General features: G+C 34.2%; 1 protein-coding gene across 2 annotated transcripts in view; it reads left to right on the forward strand.

The window, feature by feature from the left end:
- The window catches only part of LOC110631565 (nuclear-pore anchor), a 64,819-nt gene that overhangs the window by 17,328 nt on the left and 28,841 nt on the right, over window positions 1–18,650 (forward strand). Inside the window, exons 12-25 of one of the 2 annotated variants that reach the window (XM_021779432.2) lie at window positions 21–69; window positions 4,111–4,214; window positions 4,299–4,367; window positions 9,856–9,999; window positions 10,111–10,215; window positions 10,335–10,448; window positions 10,606–10,684; window positions 11,953–12,002; window positions 12,091–12,164; window positions 15,283–15,385; window positions 17,543–17,677; window positions 17,753–17,851; window positions 17,926–17,967; window positions 18,059–18,112. In XM_021779432.2, the coding sequence (XP_021635124.2) occupies window positions 21–69; window positions 4,111–4,214; window positions 4,299–4,367; window positions 9,856–9,999; window positions 10,111–10,215; window positions 10,335–10,448; window positions 10,606–10,684; window positions 11,953–12,002; window positions 12,091–12,164; window positions 15,283–15,385; window positions 17,543–17,677; window positions 17,753–17,851; window positions 17,926–17,967; window positions 18,059–18,112 (1,221 nt within the window). The remainder of the gene's footprint in view (window positions 1–20; window positions 70–4,110; window positions 4,215–4,298; window positions 4,368–9,855; window positions 10,000–10,110; window positions 10,216–10,334; window positions 10,449–10,605; window positions 10,685–11,952; window positions 12,003–12,090; window positions 12,165–15,282; window positions 15,386–17,542; window positions 17,678–17,752; window positions 17,852–17,925; window positions 17,968–18,058; window positions 18,113–18,650) is intronic. The other variant, XM_021779433.2, reaches the window with a different exon arrangement.

The following is an 18,650-nucleotide window of genomic DNA, read 5'->3' on the forward strand; positions in this document are numbered from 1 at the left end:
GAGGTTGTTCATTTTTTTAGGTCCTATGTGAGCTAGAGGAGAAGGCTGGAATAATTTTGGATGAAAGAGGTATGCTGCCATTTTAAAAGTGAAAGTTATTAGTTTCTTTCTTTTCTTTTTGAATAAAGGTCAACTTGGACCATTCATTACAAAAATTTTATTACAAAGGATATAAAATTATGTAAAAAAAAAAAAAAAATTTTAGCTTTCGTGCTGAATAGTGGGTCAATTTGGCGAAAAACTAAAGGCTTTGGGCTAATTTTGGGGCTTATTTGGATATAGTCCAATGGTTGAAGGGCCTATTGGTCTTCAATCCTTTATTTATTTATTTTTGTGTTCCAATCGATTGATTGTCTTCCAATTTATTTTTGGATGCTTGAAAGATTCATTCCTTGTGAGTTATGGTTGTAATGTCCACCATTTATAAATTTGGAAGTGAATGACATGGGAACTTGAATTTTTGCTTGTAAATGATCAAGCCTTTTGAAGGTTGTAAGTAAAAGCATTGGTGACGAACTAGTTTTAGAAGGTCTAATGTTCAATACCATGTAAAAAGCTGGGTAAGGTACTTATGAAAATACGTATTAGCATTGGCAGTGGAAATATTTTCTTTTGGATCTTACTTATATGACCCTTAGTAACGTCCAATTATTAATTAATGCTAGAATTCATTGGGATCAGTTTTGCAATCTTTGTAGCCACCTGAGCTCTGTTTTTTTTTTTTTAATTTATAATCTTGCAATCTTGCTGGAATCTACTTTTGTTCTATTGTTGCTGGAGGTTCTTTGTAAAATATTGTATAAAGCTATCACTGATCATTAGGAGAGGTAATAAGTTATCATGCATTGTGGTGATAAGGCATTGATTTGATGCTATGGTTAATCTTGTTTTTGGATATCACATCATGGTTAGGGTAGCTTGGGACATGCCATTTGTAAGGAATCTTTAGTACTGGAACCAAGACTTATGTGGAGGGAGGAAATTGATGGGGAGAGGGTTTAGGTGGTGAGGTTTTAAAGTCAAATCATTTTATCATGTAGTCTTTGTAGAGGATGAGGTAATGTAAACTAGTTTTCCTTGGAAGCATGTTTGAACAATTAGTTTCCTAAGCTTGCTCTTTTGCTTGATAAGGAGAGATTTTTGACCATTGGCAATTTCAGAAGAATGGGATTAGCTTCGTGAATATGTTCATTATTATGTAATGATGTGTCATGTAACTAGGTTCTGAATCACAAAAAAAACAGAAATTATAGAGGAAAATAGAGAAAGGAAAGAAGGAATAGAGAAGAGAGAAAAGAAGAGAGAGACAAATTTAGAGAGGAAAACTAACTGCTTCTAACTAATTTTCCTTCCAACTCTGTTGACTTTTCTTCCTTCTATCTCTATATATTACACTTTATTTCTAGGTCTATTCCCTCCATTTCTTCCCTATTTGACATGATGATGCAAAAATGGTGAACCATTAATTGATGCATGGTGATTGGAGTTGTAGTTTGAGGAGTTTGAGGAAAACTTTTTATTCAATTATTTGTGTTTTTTGGGGTAATAGCTGGTTTGATTGAGGGGCATTATTGCCTTTGTGGGTTTTTTTTGTCTTTGTGGAAAAGAAAATTGTTCTTCAGTTTCATTTTGGTAGTTCTTAGTTGGTATGGAGGGAAATGAATGAGAGGGACTTTGAGGGTGAAGGAAAAGCCTTTCTTTGCTATGCTGGCCATGGCCAAACTTTTATTGTGCTTTTGCTACCTTGTATTCTGGTTCTTATTTTGTAAAAGAAATAAGGTTGTTTGACTGAAAATTTCCAATCTTTAGTTCATATTTTTAACTTTAACCAGTGCTTTTACTTTTATCAATTTGTACCTCAAACTTTTACATTTAAAACAATTTAGCAATTTTAAGTCTAATTGACCAAAAAAAATTTTTTGTTAAATTAAATAAAACGATTTTTGGTGAAAAAGACATTTTCAACCCTTATTCACTCTCTCTCTGCCCCTCCCTTTCTCTTCCGACCCTCTTTCTCTCTCACTTTTTGACTTTGTTTTCATGTGCAAATTGATCCCTTCACTTGAAAACAGATCAATTACCATCTACTCTCTCCCAAAGAACCCATATCTCTTATTACTATATTCAAGAACTGGTTTGCCATTCTCTTAGGGTTGAGAATTAAGGACTCAGAAGTGTGAATCAAGAAACTGGCAGGGGTTCAAGCTCAATTGGTCCCCATTGCCAAAATGGTCTAAATCATTTTAGTTTGGTTTGCCAATACTTATATGCTCTTTAATTTTCTTGTACATTGCCGATGTGGACTTGTTCCCACAAGGCATATTCCAACACTTAGGACTCTACAGTTCCATTCAGAATCCACCAAATCCTCCTTTTAATTAGAAACAGTCTTTGCAATGAAGAGCTTTTTGAAATCAAGTGCATTAGGCTTTTCCGCAACTATCATAGCTTTGTGGAGTGGCAGTGATAACTTATGGTCATTGACTAGGGTTTTCAAGGAGATTCATGGGCAATTGATAGTGAAATTCACATTAAAGTTGGTTCCAAGGATATCTGAGGAAGAGCACAAGCTGTATTTGATTAAGATTGTTTTAATTTGTGGGTGGTTGCTGATATGATGTCATTGAGAATTGGCAACTCAATACGTGTGTATGTTATAAGAGATAAGAGAAAAGGGGAAGAGGGTGAGGAAGAAGAGAGGAGCTCTAAAATTATCTTCTTCACTATTTTTTTTTTTTGTTTAATTGAGCTCTGTGTATGTATGTGTTTGTGTATTTATATACATATATCGTCAATTTGAATGAAATGAAATGAAATTGCTAAAATTTTATTGGTGGAAGGGGGTGAGGAAGAAGAGAGGAGCTCTAAAATCATCTTTTTCATTAATTCTTTTTTTGTTTAATGCAGCTTTTGTGTTTGTGTATTTATATACATATATGATCAATGAAATGAAATTGCTAAAATTTTATTAGGGGAAGGGGGTGAGGAAGAAGATAGGAGCAATAAAATTGTCTTTTTCACCATAAAAATTTATGTAATGTAGAAATGTGTGTATATATTTATATACACATACGTGTATACATGTATGATTAATTTGAATGAAATGAAATTGCTAAAAGTTCTAATACAAATGTGAAAAAGTTGAGCGCAAAGTGTCTAAAATTGAAATTTGTGCAGAAGTTATGATTTTGTTGGCCAATTTCGCCAAAAAATATGAAATTTTGTTATGAATATAGATTATTATTATTATTATTATCATTATTTTTATTTGCAAGCAGACGTACGATAGAATATATGTAGTGCGAGTTTAGCTATCATAAAAACAATGGAATGAGGTTTGTTTGGATGGAGTGTGGGTGCTAAAATGCGTTGAATTTAAGTATCTAGGTTCTATAGTATAAAAGAATGGAGCTTTAGATGAGGATGTAGCTTGCAAAATCAATTCAGGATGGATGAAATGGAGGAGTGCGATAGATGTATTATGTGATTGGAAGATCCATGACAAAGTGAAAAGTAAGTTTTGTAGGACTGTGTTTAGGCTAGCTATGTTGTATGGGAGTGAATGCTGGGCATATAAGGTACAATTTATCCACAAGACAAGTGTGGTAGAACTGTGAATATTAAGATGGATGTCTTGTAACGTGATAATGGATAAGATTAAGAATGACCACATCTGCCGCATAATGCATGTAGCACGTATTGGAGACAAAATAAGAGAGGGTCGTTCAAGATGGTTTGGTGATGTACAATGCATATAATCAAATGTCCTAGTATGGAAGTGTGATAAGTTAATAGGGGAAGGAGTGAGAAGGGAAAGGGGGAGGTCTAAAATGATGTGGAGGGAAGTAGTATCATAGTAGTTGCAAGTTTTGGATATTGAGGTGGACTTGGTGCAACTTAGTCAAATGGCGAAAAAGGATTCATATAGCCAACCCCAACTAGTTTGGAATGAAGGCTTAGTTGTTACGTCGTTTATTTTATATTAGCAAATAGTGTTCAATATTTTCAGCTGTCTAGATCTTATAATCGCATTAACTATCACATTGAATGTATGTGGTTTTTTGTGGTGTTCATATACATACTGAGTATTGACGTTTGTTCAATATGTAGCTGAATATGATAGAATGGCAGAATCATACTCAGTCATCAACCAAAAGTTGCAGCATTCAATTTCTGAGCAGGCCAATCTAGAGAAAACAATCCAAGAACTAAAGGTTTATATAATTATAGTTCATCATATGTAAATAATTATTTCTATAGCGATTTATGTTGATGATAACTCATGTTTTGTTTTCTAGGTGGATTTGAGGAGGCATGAACGTGAGAACTACTTGGCCCAGAAGGAGATTGTGGATCTTCAGAAACAGGCATGAGATCAGTCTCTTTTGCTCGTCTTTAAATTAATTTTGCGTAGAGCATCTTATGATTGCTTTGCATTCCATTTGTTGGCATTGTTTGGATCCCAGCATGGGAGTAATTTCATGCAGTGTAGAATTGTTGGCTTCGGAAATTGTTGCATCTAGGTGATGCAAAAGCATGCCACCCTTCTATTAGAATTCTGTTTTTATTATTTACTTCTGTTTTAGTACTTTTATTCTATTAGATTAATAGGGCTTGGTTTTAATTAAAACAAGGGATGGGTTTTATTGTGTTGTGTAGTTCTAGTATAGATAGTCTTTTAAGACTGTTTTGCCAACCAAATTATTAGTAGCAAAGGAAACAAATAAGTTCAACAGCGTATCCAAATTTAGAGTTTTTATAAATCATACACATGCATATAACACATTGTTATCAGTTATAAAGTTATTGCCTTACCTTGCTTCTTTAAATGAATCTCTTGCTAGGTACCTTTGGCCTCTCTCTCTCTCTCTCTCTCTCTCTCTCTCCCCCTCTATATTGTGAATTTTTCTTGCAAAATAATACAACTAAATTAGCCAATTGATATACAACATATGGAATTAGATTTGCGTTGGTGTAATGAGCCATTTCCTCCTTCTCCCGAGGATAACTTGAAAAGAGAAAAAGGAAGGTTTGGGGAAAAGGAGGGGGGGGGGGGTGGTATTTAGTAAGTGCGACTTCCGTAGGGAAGTAAGAACAAATTTGTTAAATTAACTTCAAAATTCTTTGCTAAAATTAATACATGTTAATAAATTGATGGATACTATTGTAGTTCACATCATACTACCTAGGAGTTAAGTGGGCAATCCGAACATGAAGTCTTGGGATGAAAACGTGCAAACCAAATGATATGTAGAAATAATAGCCTGGGAAGTATCATTTCTCTAGAAGTGAACATAGTTGAACTAAACGAGACCTATATTCTCATTCCCATGGAAATGAGGTCTACCATGTGACATTTGTTGTCCCACATTGACTGGGATAAGGTAAGAGTTCAAATATATTGGCTTGGGCAATCCTTCCCCGTTGAGCTAGCTTTTGGGGTTGAGTTAGGTCTGGTCAATTTTCTCTATTTGGTATTAGAGCCACCCATTGTCTCAATGTTGGGTCGCCCTCAAATATTTTGTCCTATAAGCTTTACACTTCAGATGTTCATTCTTGAGCGTGAGGGGGGCTGAGCTGTCCCACATTAACTGGGTACGAGGCAATAGTGCTAAATATAAAGACTTGCGCATTCCTCCTCCGTTGAGCTAGTTTTTGGAATTAAGGCCTGGTCGATTTTGTCTATAATATTTAAAACTTAAAATAAAACAATAAGAATAAATTAGAAATTGATTTGAAAAGTTAAAAAAAAATGACTGTTGATAGACTATTGAAATTTAGAAGTTAAAAGTAAAATAAAAATTTGTGAAATGAAATTCAGTTTAATTAACTAAAATATGTTTTGACCAATAGAAGCTTGCCACATCAAATAAACTTAAAGTATAAAACTAAAAATTAAAAAATAAAATTGTTTAAAACTGAAAGGTAATAATAAAATTTAATTTAGAAAATGTGTGACATTATTTAAAGCAACTCAACTCAACTCAACTCAACTAAGCCTTTATCCTAAAAATTTGGGGTTGGCTATATGGATTCGCTTTCTCCACTCTAAACAATTTTGAACTAAATCCTCAGAAATGTATAATGCTTTTAGGTCATGTTGTACTACTCTCCTCCAAGTCAATTTAGATCTACCCCTTTTTTTCTTTCTATCCTCTAACCTAATGTGCTCTACTTGTCTATCTGAAGCCTCCGTATGTCTATGCTTCACATGACCAAACCATGTCAATCTCCCTTCTCTCAACTTATCTTCAATTGGCACCACTCCTACCTTTTCTCTAATACTCTCATTACGGACTTTATCTAATCTCGTATGGTCACTCATCTACCTTAACATTCTCATCTCTGCAACTCTTATCTTAGACGCATATGACTCTTTCAGTGCCCAACACTCACTACCATATAACATAGCCGGTCGTATGGCTGTACGGTAAAATTTTCCTTTCAACTTATTGGGAATCTTACGATCACATAAAACTCCCGTGGCACGTCTCCACTTCAACCATTCAGCTTTAATCCTATGACTAACATCCACCTCACATCTCCCATCTACTTGAAGGATTGAGCCTAGATATTTAAAATGATTACTTTGGGACAGTACCACTCCATTCAAACTAACTCCTTCCCTATCACCAGTTTGGCCTTCACTGAACTTGCAATGTATGTATTCTGTCTTCGTTCTACTTAACTTAAAACCCTTTGACTCTAGAGTACTTCTCCAAAGTTTTAGCTTTCTGTTGACTCCTTCTCGTGTCTCATCTATCAGAACAATATCATCCGCAAATATCATGCATCAAGGAATACTCTCTTGTATATGTTTCGTCCATTCATCTAAAACTAATGTAAAAAAGGTAAGGGCTTATGACTGATCCTTGATGTAATCCAATTGAGATCAGAAAATCTCTTGTGTCCCCTCCCACTGTGCGCACAATAGTAGTTGCTCTTTCATACATATCTTTCAACATTTGTATGTACCTAATAGATACCTTTTTTGTTCTAACACGTTCCATAAGACATCTCTTGGAACGCTATCATAAGCATTCTCCAAATCAATAAAAACCATGTGTAGATCTTTCTTCACATCTCTATATTTATCCATCAAGCTTCTAATGAGAAAGATTGCTTCCATAGTTGAACGAGCAGGCATGAAACCAAATTGATTGAGAGAGATAGAAGTATCATGACGTAGTCGATGCTCCACAATTCTCTCTCACAACTTCATAGTATGGCTTATGAGTTTAATTTCCCTATAGTTTGAGTAACTCTATATGTCTCCTTTATTTTTAAAAATAGGTACTAAAATACTCCTCCTCCATTCATTAGGCATTTTTTTTTTAGTTTAGAATCTTATTAAATAATTTAGTTAACCATGCCACTCCCATATCTCCCAAACACTTCCACACTTCAATTGGTAGTTCATCAGGTTCACAGGCTTTACCCACTTTCATTCTCTTAAGTGCTTCCTTTACTTCTAAAGATCTAATCCTTCTAGTATAATTCACATTTTTTTTTTCTATTGTTCTATAATCTATATTCACGCTATTATCATTTTGACTATTATTAAAGAGATTATTAAAATAATTTCTCAATCTTTCTTTAATGTCCTCATCTTTCACCAACACTTTTCCCTCTCTATCGTTAATGCACCTAACTTGATTGAGATCTTGACATTTCCTTTCTCTCCTCCTTGCTAATCTATAAACATCTTTCTCCCCTTCTTTAGTTTCAAGTTTCTCATATAACTTTTCAAAGGTCTGTGCTCTTGCTTGACTAACTGCCTTTTTTGCCTCTGTCTTTGCTATCTTGTACTGTTCATATGCCTCATTATTATCACATTTAGGTAATTTCTTATACCATTCCCTTTTTCTCTTCACTGCCTTTTGTACTTCCTCATTCCACCACCATCTCTCTTTTGAGGGTGGTTCATGCCCTTTAGACTCTCCAAGTACTTTTCTAGCTACTTCTCTAATCTTTGATGCCATCTGTATCCATATATCATTGGCCTCCATATCCAGGTTCCATACTTCGGACTCGAGAAGCTCATTTTTGAACTTCACTTGCTTTACTCCTTTGAACTCCCATCACTTTGTTCGAGCTACACTAATTTTTGCTGACCTTACTTGAATTGTTCCTAAACTTGATGTCCAAGACCACCAACCGATGTTAACTTGTTAAAGCCTCTCCTGGAATGACATTGCAATCCTTGCATAGAGCTCTATTTGTCTTCCTGGTTAAGAGGAAGTCGATTTGGCTTTTATGTTACCCACTTTTGAAAGTCACTAAATGTGACTCTCTTTTTATAAAGTAGGTATTTGCTAGTATTAGGTCGTATGCCATAGCAAAATTCAGGATGCTTTTTCCCTCCTCATTTCGACTGTTAAAACCAAAACTTCCATGAACATTCTCATAACCTTGTCTATCACTTCCTACATGTCCATTCAAATCTCAACCAATGAAAATATTCTCTTCATTCGGTATGCTTTGTATTAAATTATCCATATCTTCCCAAAACCTTTGTTTATTCTCACTGTCTAGTCCTATTTGTGGGGCATAAGCACTAACTATATTTATTGTTTTTTCTTCTAGTGCTAGCTTTACTAGTATAATTCTATCTCCTACTCTTTTCACAGCTATTACTGTGTCTTTCAATGTCCTGTCTATGATTATGCCTACTCCGTTCTTGTTTCTCTACTTTTCGGTAAACCATAGTTTGTACTATGAATTATCCACTTCTTTACTTTTCTCTCCCACCCATTTAGTCCTCTGAATGCAAGCAATATTCACCCTTCTCCTTTCCAAGGTATCCACAAGCTCCAGTAAGTGATCCAACATTCAAATTTCCAACACTGATCCTTCTCCTATCCTGCTCCTTCCTAATTGGTCTCCTTCTATGGTATCTTCTATTGTTTTCTATGTCTATCTTGTGTTCTGTTCCACTATCTGTTCTACTATGTGTCCTATGGACTAACTTTTTTACCCACACTCGTCTATGATGTGGGAACCCTTGCTCACTTAACACCACACCCGGGCACCGGCATGGCGCGTCGCTTTCGGTGAACGACCTACGCCCTTGCATATTTCTTACTACACCCGGGCTTTGATGTAGCGCGTCGTTAGTAGAGGACGCCCTAACGTTTATATCATTTGAATCTATATCATAAGGTGTGACGAAATTTTTACGCTGGTTGTCACCTACCGCAACCCTCCTCCTTTATCCGGGCTTGGGATCGGCTAAGCGCAAACTACTTAGGCGGAGTTATATTATTTAAAGCAGTTAAATTTATAAAAATTGTGAAGAGTATATGAAAAATATATGAAGTTATGTTGTTAATGATATGCATTTCTCTTGATTATGATTTTTTTAGAAGATAATTATGTGAAAAAAGTTGATAAAATAAAAGAAAAATTTTTGGATGATATAGCAATTTTTTTGTCAACCATTTTATGTTATATATTTTCTGTAAGCAACATGAAAATTTTTATGGACAACCTTAATTGAATGTTGATTCCCCATTGAGCTAAACATTTAGGAAAATACCTTTCCCTTTTTTGTTTTGCTTGATTTTGAATGTGGAACTTGAAGCCATCATATCCAAAATCTAAATAGGTATGTCAAATGGTAGACATGCTTGCATTTTATGTTGCCTGCCTTTGGTTATATGGAAATTATTAGTGCAAGTTCTTACATGTTTTTCCATGTGTCTAGGCATTTGTGTGCTTTCTTATTTTGGAAAATGTGATTCACAGTGAAACCTTGAGCACCACTTTATCATTTCTTAAAAGTTCCTCAAAAGGTTTATTGATATAGTTCATTGTGCAAGTGCCATTCATTTCATGTTTGTAATGATATTGTAGGTGACAGTCCTTCTTAAGGAGTGTCGTGATATACAACTTTGTTGTGGATCTAGTGGGCATGATGAGGCTGACGACAGTAACACAATTGTTGCTGTTGGGATGGATGTGGAGTCTGATGCTGAAAAAGTAATTTCTGAACGGCTTGTAAGCTCAGATCCTTGGATTTTTCTGCTTGAATTTTGAATTTTATTTAATTAATATTTTGGGTGTTGGGCAAAATTATTGATGTCCTGTTTGGCTGAAAAAATGTTACAGTTGACCTTCAATGATATAAATGGATTAGTTGAGCAGAATGTTCAGCTTAGAAGCCTCGTGCGCGACCTTTCTGACCAGATTGAAAATAAGGAGATGGAGTTCAAGGTCCTCATAATAAATACACGTTCTTTATCTGTCCACATATTTTTTGCTTATTAAGTTGCTGGGCAACTTTTAGTTTTAAAGGCCATTTTGACAATCAGTTGTGGTTTCTGAAATTGCAGGAAAAGTTTGAAATGGAGCTCAAAAAACACACTGATGAAGCTGCCTGCAAAGTGGCTGTGGTGTTGCAAAGGGCTGAAGAGCAAGTGCAAATGATTGAATCTCTTCATACTTCTGTAAGCTTCGTGAGACCATCATCTCTTGGTCTTGTTTTGATTTTGCCCTAATGTGTGTGTAGGCTTACATGCATTCTAGAAGTTTTATGGAGAGGAATGTAGGCTGATCATTGTATGATATATCTATTCTTACTTTGCTTCCTTTTCATATGAACAGGTTGCTATGTACAAAAGGCTATATGAAGAAGAACATAAACTTCATTCATCTTATTCCCGCTCTTCAGATGCTCCTCCAGGTTGTTCATCTTATCTTACAACACAGTTTGCATGCTTGACATCCCATCATGGATACCTGTAGCTATTTTTATTGAAATAATAGTTGGGCAGCATTGTGAAGGGTGCTGCTGGATGTGCTTAAAATGCACATATCCAGATAGTGTTATGTTTATTTCATATTTAAATTGGAAGGCGTGTTTGTTGAAGGAAAGCCTTTAGAGCATCTCAAGCTTAAGGTTTAATAGAAATTCTGCAAAAATACAAAAAAGAAAAGATAAGAGAAGACTTACTCCAAATAGGTTTCCACTACTTTCCACCATGTCACCTTGGTTTTGTCCCTCCCTTTCATTTCTCTTACCATTTTAATAATTCTCATTTTTTTTTTCAATTATACACTCTCTCTGGGAATTTTTTTTCCTCTATATGGAGTATCCAATGAAGAACTTTTGCCTTCGTAGGTCAGATGTATATGAATGATAGGCATTTGTGGATTCTAATGACTCTTGAGGTTCTATACTTTGTGCTTATAAAATGTTGGTTAGTAGGCTGTTCATTCCAATCATTGATGCAGCAAATTTTTTTTTTTTTTTGGTGCTTTTGCTTGTAGCCTTGATGATGATGTTTTGGTGTTCCGTCATTTTTGTACTTTTTACCCTATGAATGGCCATGAGGGGACAATGGAAGAGGAGAGTTTTTTTATAGGAAGGAGAGGAAGGGAAGGGAGATTTTTTTCTTTTTTTGGATAGGTAGGAAGGGGATTTTAATTGTAAAATGGCAGATAAATTCTTATAATTTAACTTAGTTTAGATTGTCCATTAAAGATAAGGTTTAGAGGAATAACATATAAAATTCTTTTGTGCCCTAAAGTGTGGTATCTAACTTCTCTTTACACAAAGGAAAAATTTGTCATGTCTATATTTCTCGAATTATTGGAGGTCTATAATGCCATTTAGGATTTTTTTTTTAATGCAATCTAACAATTTAAATATTTTGATTGTGATCGAAATGAACATTTCAGAGCGCTAAATAAAAAGGCACAGTTTAAATTTTATGGTTGTAATTTAAAAGTAAAATTAAACAATCTTTTAGATTACTAAATAGAAAAGTCATGCTTGCAGTTTAGTGTAGGTAGTTTTCCAATCTTGTGTATGTTGGATAAAAGAAATGTTTAGCCTATGAATTTTATGGATTGAAATTTGATCCTTTGTTAAATAAAGTAGAAGCATACAATACTATTTTGGTTTTCCAATTTTCTTTGCATACATTTATCCCATGTGTAATTTAATAGTGGCAGATGATGGAAGGAAAGACCTCTTACTTCTGCTTGAAGGCTCTCAGGTGTGGTAATGAATGGAGATTTTTGAGATGATCATTGTTATTGTGGTATTTGTATTTTCAAACTCATTTGATGTCATATTCAATTTAGGAATCTGCCAAAGTGGCCCAAGAAAAGGCTACTGAACGATTGAGATCTCTTGAAGGGGAATTGACAAAATCAAGGTATGTCCTTGTCCTTTTAGTCCACTCGTTTGTTTTATGCAAAATTTGGTGAATTTGATGTGCATCTTATGCTTTTTTTGTACTAATCTACACCTTTTTGATGTTTAGCATCCATGAAAGAAAAGTGGAACATTGTATACAATATACCCATATGTTGGGGTGTTGGATGTTTTCTAATTGCATTCTTTTGTTGGTTAATATTCCTCATATTTTTTATTCTTATATAATTCTTTTGGAGTGATAGCTTATTAGCCTTTTGTGCAAGTGCTGGATGCTTACCCATATTTGAAACTTGTACGTTCAACATTTTTATAATTTTTCATTGTTTTTGGAGGATCATAAAGTGTCCATTCTTGTTTTAAGTGTCATTGTGATGTGTTGGGATAAAATGGAAAGTTGGATTTAAGGCAGCAAAGTTTGTGGATATCTTGTTAATTTGGGCTGGTGTTGGCATATGGATGGTTAATGGCTTGTAAAACTAGATCAATTCTCATGAGTATGGATCTCTTTGTTTTAAAACATGGGGATGTGTCTGCCTAGGCACATGTTACATTGGCACTCGGATGTAGTGTTAAATGAGCAACGAGTTTTGGTATGTTGGCTCTTGGGTTTGTCGAATTATAGGCAAGAGTTCTTACATCATGGATGGGTCTTGGTAATGAAGTTAGTCTCGCCACATTTACGCTTGAATGTAGTGCAAAATAGGCAAGGATTCCGTTATCTTGATGGACAATTGCAGATAAAGAAGCTATTTCAGGAGAGTATGGTTCGCTTGGATCATAGGATTATTGACTTAAAAGCCAAAGGAGCTTGTGGATACTATGAAGAGGAGGAGGGTTGAAATAGCTTGTCTTCAAGAATAAGTGGATCAGGCAAAAGGCGAAAGAGATTGGCAACATAGGTTATAATTGTGGTACTTTATACTTGAGAAGAGACGTAAGAAAAGGTGGTGGAAGTGAAGAGAATCGGTGATATGATTATCTCATTGAAATTAATACTGAGAAATGAGACTATTATCATATGCACTTTAAGTAGGTCTAGGTAAGGATGCGAAAACAGAATATGGAAGTGCTTTCAGGAGGTTGGAGTAGCTTGGCTAACCAAGCTTTTTAATGGCATACTAAAATCTAGGAAGATGCCAAATAAGTGGAGGAAAAGCACTTTGGTTCATATCTTTAAGAATAATGGAGACATACAAAGTTGTACAAGCTACTATAGAATTAAACTGATGAGTAGGGGAGAGCAGTTTTCGGTTTAAACCGAAAAATCGAATCGAACCGAATCGAGTCAATTCGGTTTAATCGGTTCGGTTTTAAAACTCAATCGGTTCGGTTCGGTTTATAATTTTGATAATTTCGGTAAATGGGTTTGGTTCGGTTATTTTCATAAAAAATAAAAAAAACCGAACCGAAATTATATATATATATATATATAAAGGAAATTAAAGAAAACCGAACCGAACCATAAGATTTAGGTTTGATCAGTTTAAAACTGAACTGAGCCCAATTGGAAATCAAATGCTCAATTTATAAATTTCGGTTTGATCGGTTTAAAACTGAACCGAACCGATATTCGGTTCGGTTTTCTCTTATTAATCGGTTTGGTTCGGTTTTTTAAATTTTTGATTTTCGGTTTTTGGTTTTATCGGTTCGGTTTGGTTCGGAACCGAACCGACCATTTGCACACCCCTACTGATGAGTTGCCCAATGAAACTTTGAGAAAGGGTAATTGAATGTAGATTTAGATACACTATTAAGGTATCATAGAGCCAATTTGACTTTATACTTGGAGATCTACAACAAAGTATCTTTCTTATAAAAAGATTAATGAAAATTTATAGGAAGAGGAACAAAGATCTCCACATGGTATTCATCGACTTAGAAAAGGCATATGATTGAGTGCCAATGAATGTTCTTTCGTGAGCGCTTGAGAAAAAAGGAGTTCATCTTAAATGTATAAATTTCATTAAGAACATGTGTAGGGAGATGGTCATAAGTGTAAGAATAGTGGGAGGCAATATAAATGTGTTCCATATAACTAGGTTTATGTTAGGGATCATCTTTGAGTCTATGCCTTATTAATATAGTTATGTATGAACTAATCAATTATATTCAAGATGTCTTAGCAGATGAAACTAGTGAAGGAGATAACCAAAAGTTGGGGTTGTGGAGGACTTTCGAGATTAGGATTTTGGGCTAAATAGAAATAAGAAATAATATATGCATTGCAATTTTTGCTCTCGGAGAACGCATGGAAAGGTGGTTCGATTGGATGGAGTTTTGGTGCTAAAATTCAACCAATTCAAGTATTTAGAGTATTTAGAAAAATGATATGGATATAACGCATATGATCAAAACAAGATAGATGAAATGTAGGAGTACGTCGGGTGTGCTATCTGATTCCTAACAAAGTGAGAGCTAAATTCTATAGAATTATGGTTAAGCTAGCTATGTTGTATGGGAGTGAACGTTGGACATCCAAGGTATAACATACCCACAAGATGAATTGGATAAGTGCGGATGTTAGAGATGGATATCTGATAACACGATAAAGGATAAAATAAGGAATGACTATATTTTCCGTAGAGTTCATATAGCATACATTGGAGATAAAATAAGAGGGCGATTAATATAGTTTGGTCATGTCCGATGTGGAGTATCAAATGTACCAGTGCGGAGTTGTGATAAGTTGGCAGCAGAGGAAGTGATATGGGAAAGAGGGAGAGTTAAAATGATATAGAAGGAAGTAGTATTAAAAGATTTATAATTTTTGGATATCGATGTGGAATTGGTTTCAAACATAGCTAAATAGTGAAAAAGGATCCATATAGCTAATCTCAACTAGTTTGGGATTAAGGTATTGTAGTAGTAGCTGTAGTTGTTTCATTGTCAATTTTTTTCCCCCACATAAGTTTCAATATTGTGTGTACTTATTTCCTTTTTCAACAATTGCATGCTCTCTTTCCCCCCTTCTATCTATAGCTACTAAACCCACTTAACAGGGTCTTATTCTGATTCTGCTTGGGTTTGGCTTAAGAGGGGTTTGCTTTCCTAGACATGAATTTAGCTGTGTTTTCTTAATTTTACTTTTTTTTTTTTACACTGTTTTGTGAATTTAGGAGTGAAATCATATCACTGCGATCAGAACGTGACAAAATGGATCTCGATGCAAAATTCGCAAAAGAAAGACTTGACAGTTATTTGAAAAAACATGAGCAGCAGGTGAACTTCTGGAATATATCATGAATTCTTCCTATGGATCTTTATTGTTGTATAGTATTTAAACTTAATGCAACTTTAATTGGGCTCATCAATTTTTCAATTTTTTTTAATGGATTTTCTCACTAATTTCAAATGTTTGAATGCTGTATAGATGTAATCCTATGCATGACCTGCATATTAGTTACTAATTTTTTTAAAAATTAATAATAACAGCTAAACAAACATTTGTTATACTATCATTTGACTAGTTAGAATTATGATATCCAATATAAAATTATTGTATGGTGAGGTATGAACCTAAATTTTAGGTAACCAATGATAGAAAAAGTAGCATTAATCCACACATAGTTCACTCACTGTTTAATCTACTGTGTTAAAATTAGTATTTTCCTTTTCTCTAACAAAAAGGTAAGCCAGTGAATGTCTTTCTATAGTGCTAGTTTTCTTGGGTATTTCTTTTGATCTTTCTGATCTAACTTTGTTTTATAAATACCATGTTGCCCAACCCCGGCCCCAAAATCACATTCTCTCTCTCAATTTTTTTAGCTAATTTAAAAAGAGAGGCAGATGATTATTTATAGTAACAGTCATTTTTAATAGCCATCTACATTATTAGATCTTTTGCCATTTAGCTATTCTCAAAGGAATGTAAATAAATAAAATGAAATGGGAAAACATTAAATTAAGACTTGAGTAACTATTACTCTAAAATAACTAAAAGGAAAGAAAAAAAATGCTGAAAGCATGTTCTGCCATGCATAACCTTTTGTTTGTTTCATCATTATGATGTATTTTTGTGTGGAGCTTTCAAATTTCTCTATAAGAAATGGAAATGATACCAAAAAAATATGAAATTTGAAATTAAGAGTTATTAGCATTCTAAAATACGTAAAAAAAAAAAAAAAAAAAATCTAAAAACTAAAAGCAGAAAGCATCATGTATCAAGGTGTGGTGAAAACATGTATGGTTTGCATAAATTAGAGGTGACAATTTGTTCAAGTTAGGCAGGTTTGGGTTATTTTGAATGCCATCTTTTTGTGGGTTGTTTGGGTTACTTTGGGATTAGGGTGTAATTGGGTCATCTTTTGGGTTGACTAGTAGAATTTTTTTTTCTAGTCGAGTCAGATCAGGTGATACAAAAGCTTGACGGTCTTTTTTCATGAAAAAGCTGCGTATTGAGTTGGTGTAATTTATGAGGGTTAGAATAATGTTACTCATAATACGTGTTATTTCTTTGTTGTGATTGAAATGAGCTGAACATATTTTTCATATAGTGGCAGAGATTATATGAAAGACTAAGGTGTGTAAAGTTTTGAATACCACAAAGAAAAGGGTCAGAGAGAGATATATGGATGCTGATTGCTGAGAATAAATTGGCTAATGAGTAATGACCAAAACTGTGTAAATATCAAAGTCACAGTGTGGAGTTCTTGGATATGTACCACATATGAACAATGCAGAGTTGGGTACACATTGGTTTGGCATATAATTTTTCTTCCCCGATCTGCCCCTGGTCATCTATTATGGTTGCTTAAAATAAAAGTGTCGGATCAAGCTAACAGGCACTTAAAGAAAAGACAACCATACCTATCTAGTTTACACAATTTTTTTATGATTAAATTAATTATTCTCCTAAGTAAATAATTTAACTTTCGCTAAAAGGTTATAGCATGACTAAATTGGGTGAAGAACTGTTTTTGGTGTTTTTATTTATATTTTTAAAAAAACCAAATATGATGCAAATTTTTGATGTTGTACCAAAACTCAATTTAACTTCAAGATTTTTGGGCTTTTAAATCTTGTGTTATAATCTATAAATTTATAATTTGTAATGTACTTGTTATTTAAACTTTCATAAGTACTTTGATACTATTTATGAGTAATATGAAGAACTGGAGGAATTGTATCTTAATTCATATAAGTGGCTGACACAAACATGTTGATTTTGGCTCAACCTAAAATTTTTTGGGTCATTTCTATTTAGGATGTCTCATTGCTTTTGACTATTTTTTGGGTGGGTTTGTATCAGGTGAAAAATTGCCATCACTTGGTGAAAAAATGAAGAGTTGAACTGATTATTCTTTGATATACGATGTCTTGTTAGATGCTGGTCAAGTATTTGTTTAAATTTTTTCTGGTATTTATGTTGCATGACAGGAAAATGAAATGATTAGCATCAAAGCAAGGAATGCTGAGTTGACACAGTTGATAGTTGACTTCCAAAGAAAATTATTTGAACGTTCAGAAGCATTGCAAGCCTCTGAGGAGCTTTCTCGGAAGTTAAATATGGAGGTAAAAGATTATATCACGTGGTGCCATCAATTTGGTATTTCTTAATGTTAATAACTTCACTTATGGTTTCAATAGGTATCAGTTCTTAAGCATGAAAAAGAGATGTTGTCAAATGCTGAGAAAAGGGCTTGTGGTGAAGTTGGGAGTTTGTCAGAGAGAGTCTATCGCCTACAGGTTTGAAATGAAAGTTGCAGTTTCCTAGTCTGATAGATGTTGTAAATATTCTGAACATGGTCCCCTCTATGCAGGCTAGTTTGGATACTATTCATAGCGCACAGGAGGTTCGCGAGGTGTGTTATATGAAATAATTTATATGTGGCTTTCCTATTTAGAATTTTTTTTTATTGTACAAATATAATATTTCCTTCATGGGTACTGTAGGAGGCAAGAGCTGCCGAGAGGAGAAAACAAGAGGAGTATATTAAACAAGTTGAGGTGGGTTTAATTTTGCTGTTGATCTTGTATTTGTGTTACGTGGCAAGTGGTAGATTTTTTTCCCCTTACTATTTTGCTAGAAAGTAAAAGGTTAAAATGATGCTCTTTCCGCTGCTTAAGCTATTCCATTTAAGCTACGTTGCCTTTCAAAGTTCACTAAGAAATGGCAGTGCTTATCAGTATTGTTGATTTGTGAATTTAAGATCTCTACTTGGTTCCTGATCATTGATTAATTGTCAAATGCTAATGCTGATGTAGTTTTCAATTATAATATCTTTGGGAACTGTTAGAAATGAGAAATTCAATTCTATTGAATTGTATTTGGATCCACTTGTGTTGGAATCCTTTAGATAGTTCTGTTCCTGTGTTTGAATTTTGTAGAATTATAGATCTAATGAAAGTCGCTAGTTTTCTGAGAATTCTTTATTATCAGCGAAAATAGTGGGATTATTTTCAAACGCCAAAAACACTTTTGGAGAACTGCTACCCCTGAGGAGAGTTATGACCGGGTGTCAAATGAGAAAGTATATTTAGGAGA

This window comes from Hevea brasiliensis, chromosome 11, assembly GCF_030052815.1.
Source record: "Hevea brasiliensis isolate MT/VB/25A 57/8 chromosome 11, ASM3005281v1, whole genome shotgun sequence".
NCBI classification, from domain to species: domain Eukaryota; kingdom Viridiplantae; phylum Streptophyta; class Magnoliopsida; order Malpighiales; family Euphorbiaceae; genus Hevea; species Hevea brasiliensis.